At 36.7% G+C, this 5,616-nt stretch overlaps 1 protein-coding gene across 2 annotated transcripts; it reads left to right on the top strand.

The window, feature by feature from the left end:
* Positions 1–258: 258 nt before the first annotated feature.
* On the top strand, positions 259–5,021 carry LOC108668928 (neurogenic locus notch homolog protein 1). 2 transcript variants are annotated; one of them, XM_018156188.2, is made up of 9 exons: positions 259–397; positions 623–696; positions 1,025–1,128; positions 1,708–1,759; positions 2,106–2,254; positions 2,576–2,721; positions 3,246–3,393; positions 3,726–3,966; positions 4,544–5,021. In XM_018156188.2, exons 2-9 carry the CDS (start codon positions 629–631, stop codon positions 4,728–4,730), a joined length of 1,095 nt encoding a protein of 364 aa, XP_018011677.1. In that variant the 5' UTR covers positions 259–397; positions 623–628; the 3' UTR covers positions 4,731–5,021. The 2 variants fall into 2 exon arrangements, with proteins under 2 accessions (XP_018011677.1, XP_047736372.1); XM_047880416.1 differs by having other exon boundaries at positions 259–377.
* The last annotated feature ends 595 nt before the right edge of the window (positions 5,022–5,616 follow it).

The following is a 5,616-nucleotide window of genomic DNA, read 5'->3' on the forward strand; positions in this document are numbered from 1 at the left end:
ATATTAACTAAATAATAATATCAAAGACACCTAAAAATTTGGAGTGGCACGTGCAAATAGTTTTAGAAATTTCAAAAATGGTTCGGGATATGAATCGTGTTTTTCCAACAACTTTTGTCAGTATTTCTTCAGTCGGTATCACTCTAACGGTCGTTCACTAATGTTATCAAAGCCCAGGAAACGCGATAGTTTTTTTGCACTCAGCAGTGCGAAAAACTAGAAATTTACTTCTTTTGCAATGCGGTCTAAGTTGCCGCCATTCGAGTCAACCACTTCGTCAGTACTTGTCAGCTCGAATGGTCGTCTTCAAAGAAGTTATTTTAACGATAAAGTTTTGTTATAGTTCGCCTTCATGCATCAGAACCGAAGCGTAGATAGTTAATCTGCATAAAATTTTGTATTTCGTTTCATGAAAACTATTATAATTATTATTGTTATAATAATTAATGTTCTTCATTCCAAAAATTATTACTGATTAGCGTAAAACAAAAACTCGATATCATTGTCTAGAAATATGAAATAAATAAAGAAATTTTACAATAAATTCATGGATAATTGATACTAATTTTCAAAAATATTTGAATATTTATTTTTGATTTGTGTAACATGAAATTTTTTTCAGGCTGAGATGTTTCCTAGGCAATATTTGCTCTTGCTGCTAGCAGTAGCGACCTGCAGTGCCAGCGATGCAGGAAGGTGGGTGCAAAAGATATCACAACTCAATTTATTCATAATTTTGATTTCGCGACATGTGATTTTCAAATTAATACTAATTAATTTGAAAAAATAATTTATTTATTCCAGGATGTCTTCTGTGAACGCATTTTGAACTATGTTATCTGGTTACAGAGTTGATTCTAGTATTTAAATACGTACTTATATAATATACACAATCATCTTTCAAGTTCCCACCCGTTTCAGGCATAGTAGCGGTAGAATTTTCCAATCAGTTATAGTAAAGGATTTCAATATATTCTTTTTAAATTCTTTCCTATAGTATATATTTAAATATATATTCTCTTAGGTTGAGACGACACCGGCGTCAGTACAGCGCTCACTCTAACGTCGGCTACAACTCAGGCAGAGCAGATCCATTCACCAACGCCCGGCCAGCCAGTCAATTCAAATGTGAGTCATGAGAAAAACTTTGTGCCTAAATAAATTACATGGTATAGTCTCTAAAATTATGATTTAGTAACGTGAAAAGAAATGCCGGTATTCAATAAGCTAGATTTTTCGTCGACAATTCCAAACAATTAAAAGACTTAGAATATTCATTTTAACTGCGAATATATTCATTATTCGCTGTAACAAAAAAGTTATTTCGCTACGAGGTTCTGGCGTTGTAAAGTAGGTTTAATACTCAAACTAGGAGACATTAAAGCAACCTTCCGGTGTGGCTAAAGCTTTTTCTCTGAACGACAGATCATTAATTATTTAGCTAACGCTAGAAAAAAAAAGTATTTTTAAAATATAGCCTGATAATAACATTTGTATTATTGCAAATGTATGGCCCATCAATTCTACTATCCATGATGGTTTTTGCTGACATTAATACAAATATTCTTTTTTTTAGGAATACGTTGGGCTGTAACAAGTTACTCATTGATATTCAATGGCGTACATTTACTTAATTAGTAGCCTTCATAAGTTCATATCAAAATTTATGTTATATGCGAAATATTTTAACCTTGTACAATATTGCAGCATGCATCGACATTCACGAGATCGCCAACGGCCAGTCGGTATGCGCCTACAGGTGGGTGGGTTTCACATAGTAAATCCGTCACAATTTTGATCCATGTACCCATATTTGTGACTTTATACTTCAGATATTATTATAATTCAATGTTATATATGAGCTTGTAGATTTTTCTTAAAAATCATTTGTTGCAACACGCTGAACAAAATTCGACTTCACTTAAGCAAATTTACTGATTTATGCTCTAAAATGCAGAACAAGACACACACTTCACTAGAGACATGAAGGTTATTAGGAAAGCTCACACAAGGTAAATATTTAGCTATAATAAATTCTTTTGTGAGATAAACATAATCTATTCAAGATGAAATGCTAAATATTTTGGTTGAAACTTTCGTGGCAGCGGGTGCCGACTGCGCTGCAACCCAGGGTACAAGTTCATCCAGACGGAGACGGTGCAAAGCGACCGCGTGATCCTGGACTGCGACCACAGCAGCGGCGAGCTTAGATTCAGAGACCGCAAGTGGACCCCGGAGATGACAATCTGTTCCCGTGTGTACCTCAGTGTGAATTTTATATCATTTGTTCACTATTTTACACGATTTATTTAATAGGCATTTGATGTCAGCCTTTTGATGAACTGGTGATGTGCATATTCGTCTCATTTGTTTTCTTGGTACAGCAGCGAGTCCTCCAGTTAAAATGTGGCATTGATGTGCTTGTAAATTTCAAGTTTTTTTGCGATAAATGTCTGGTAATATCCGATTCCTTCTTGATTTCTTAATTTTTTATTACCTATGTAATTTTTTTTAATTCACGGTAAATTTTATAAAATCTAACTGCATGACTCCTGAATACATTCATTATTTGCAGCTACATGCGAAGCGGCATGCGAGAACGGCGGCACGTGTGTCGCCCCCAACAAATGCGCGTGCGCTGGAATTTACAGCGGCCCCACATGCTCCGAGGAGCCCATGTTGGGAGACCAGCCGTATGGAAGCTATCAACTGGCTCCGCTGGTGAGTAGTTTCGTAATTTCTATTCCAATTAATCGATTAAAAAATATTTCGAGGACTGAATTGTGTAATTCGTAATAATAAATCCCACGTTCACAAGTATTTTTTTTCCTGATTTGTTGTATTCTACGATAGATGGTTGTATTTTCTACGAAAAAAGAACATAATTCAGTTCACGTATTAATTCGATTTTTACGATCAGCATTATTATATTTATTCTCAGTATTGGCGATCAACAAACATATTTAAAGCTTTGGCTTGAATTTGGCTTTTGCCGACCTGTAAATTTTCAGATTGCAATATGATTTAATATTCTAATTTATTTATACGTCACAAGGTTCACGCATCACCAGTGCAGTTTACTAGCCTCGTATAGAGAACAATTAGTATCACATGATAGAAATTCTTCAGTCTACTTGAGTTTGAATTTGAATCCTTTTCTCTCGCTGCCCCGGATATCAGATTAAAATTCAAATATAATAAATAATCAAATACGAATGCCCCAACCAATAATGACTCCATTACAGAGGGATAATGAACGGCGGATAGAATGCGAGCCAGGGACCAGGATGCCCGATGGTTCGACGTCGGTGACTCTGCAGTATCGAGACAACAGTTGGTTCTATCCTGACGGTCGTCTCCTGTTGGGTGTCGATCAAGTCACTTGTGAAAAAGGTAATCTGTCAGAATAATTTGTTTGCTTTCGACTCCTGCCTTGATAGTCTTAATTATTTTGCAGATAATATAATCAAATATTAAAATATGGTATATACCGCAGTAATACTTATTTTTTCTGCTCCTCCCAGCGTTTGGGAAGTATATATGTATTTATTGAAAATTTTGTACTAACTTTCAAACTTAACTTCATTTACTTGTGTGTGTGAGAAAGATGTAGCGTCACGGATGGATTAAATCAAGTTTTATATATCCACATGAAATTGCGTGAATACGGTAAACCAAACAATAAAAAATAATAATTTTCTATCCTCAACCTCGATCGACGCCAGAACGCGACCAACAGACCCTCCCCCCTGCCAGCAACAAACCAGGCCGCCCCCACGACCTGACCGCACCCAGTCCACATTTCGTGCCGCGCCCCGCGTCGGGTGTGGACACAACCAACCTCGCAGTTCCCTCTTGCAGTCCACCGTGCCGCAACGGAGGAGAGTGTGTCTACGTGAACACATGCAGCTGCCCTCGAGGCTACTGGGGCCCTACGTGTGAAGTCAACTCGTGCACTTACCCTCGGTGCGACTAACAAATAATTTCTTTTTATCCTAGGAATTGCAGGAGTACTTGGCGTTGTGGGCCATTAATAATGTACCTTTTACTCATAAACAGTTTTAGTTTAAAAATTGTTACTATGTTGTAAGTAATTTCCAGTTGTAGAAGTAACCAAATCGCTCTCAGCTTCATATTCAATGCAAATACCTACAATTCAACACAGAAAGTAAGCCTTTTCTGAAGAAAAAAATTTCCATTGAAATATAATTCATTTTTCTGGATTGCGGCCAATAGGTAACTAAATGTGATAAGTCGCGTTATGGAATGCATTTAATTTTTCCTTTTTTAGGAAGGCCTCATAGAGAGAATGACAATTTCACCGTGCGAATTCCGTCAGCCTTTTTATGATAACCATTATTGTCTTATACAACTAAATTTAGTCATTCATAACATTGGCTCCAATACTTGATGCTTTTATTGTAGCATTCATATTTTAGTGACAATTGATTTTGAATAATTTTAAAAATCACAAACAAGTGATATTGTCTGAATTGATTTACCGTGACATTAGATGATCTCAACAACTGATCCTGTGTCTTAGCTTCGCCCGGAACCTTCACGCGTCCCTGGGCGGGACCCTGAAGAGGATGAAGTTCGAGTGTCACCCCGGGCACCGCACGCAGCAAGGCCTGGACCGCGTCATGGTGCTCTGCATTGAAGGCTCCTGGAGGCTCCCCAGCGGCAGACTTCTTTCTGAGAGCGATGTGCTCTGCTTGCCAGAAAACTAAGCCGTGAATTGAAATAAAAATCGAGAACAAGACTCCTTTTGTTGATTTTAAGGCTATAAATCCAGTGTTGCAGCATTGGATTCTCAGAAAAGAAGTAATGTATGACCTTCTAATCCTGGTTTTCTCGTTGCTTGAATGAGCGCAAAATAGGAGCAAGTTACTAAAAGGTGACAGAACGTCACAAGAATTGTTTGTGGTCTCCAGGCGCTATTTTATTCCAGTAAGATATTAAGTTTAATCGAATTCATTTTCTTTTTTCATCCATTTGAAGAAATTTGTGTTGAAAATAAACAGGAAACATGTAAAACTTTATTTTATTACAAACTACGTTGATCCTCGACACATATATTTTATTGGCTAAGCACAAATCTTAATTTCGCTAAGAGCACGCATTATAGGTTAATTATCAGTACAGAACCACGCACAAATCTCCATGCACGAGAAAAGAGCAGGGTTATTTTTCCATGCCCACGCTTGCAGCGCAAAAATATGTACACTTTGCGTTAGTTTCAAGAAGCGTCCAAAAAATTACCAGTTCATTGTTGCTGGTCAACGTCCACTTATCTCGTTATTGGGAGCCAAGTTATCATGATGGGGCAATCGAACATATGCAAATTACTTTGGATAAAAAACAAACATTCAAGTTGAATAATCAATTGAAGCATGAAGTTCTAAATCGCAATTCTCATGTGAAAAAAAATAACCCGGAAAAATTTTGCATTGACAATTTGAAAAAAAAATGCAACGTTTTAATTTTTAGAACAAATTTTGTAGATCAAATACGTAAGTCCTTGAATCCTTCACCCTTCTCATAAAATTTTTAAGAAACTTAAACTAAATTTTACAATAATTAATGCCAGTTTGAATTGTCAACGATGCAAGCGCA

Source organism: Hyalella azteca, unplaced genomic scaffold (assembly GCF_000764305.2).
Source record: "Hyalella azteca isolate HAZT.00-mixed unplaced genomic scaffold, Hazt_2.0.2 contig5386, whole genome shotgun sequence".
NCBI lineage: Eukaryota > Metazoa > Arthropoda > Malacostraca > Amphipoda > Hyalellidae > Hyalella > Hyalella azteca.

Coding starts and splice junctions, on each gene's coding strand:
- LOC108668928 (XM_018156188.2), top strand. CDS start 629: ATGTTTCCTAGGCAATATTTGCTCTTGCTGCTAGCAGTAGCGACCTGC. Junction 1,760..2,105: donor CAGTCGGTATGCGCCTACAG/GTGGGTGGGTTT, acceptor CTTTCGTGGCAG/CGGGTGCCGACTGCGCTGCA. Junction 2,255..2,575: donor GGAGATGACAATCTGTTCCC/GTGTGTACCTCA, acceptor CATTATTTGCAG/CTACATGCGAAGCGGCATGC.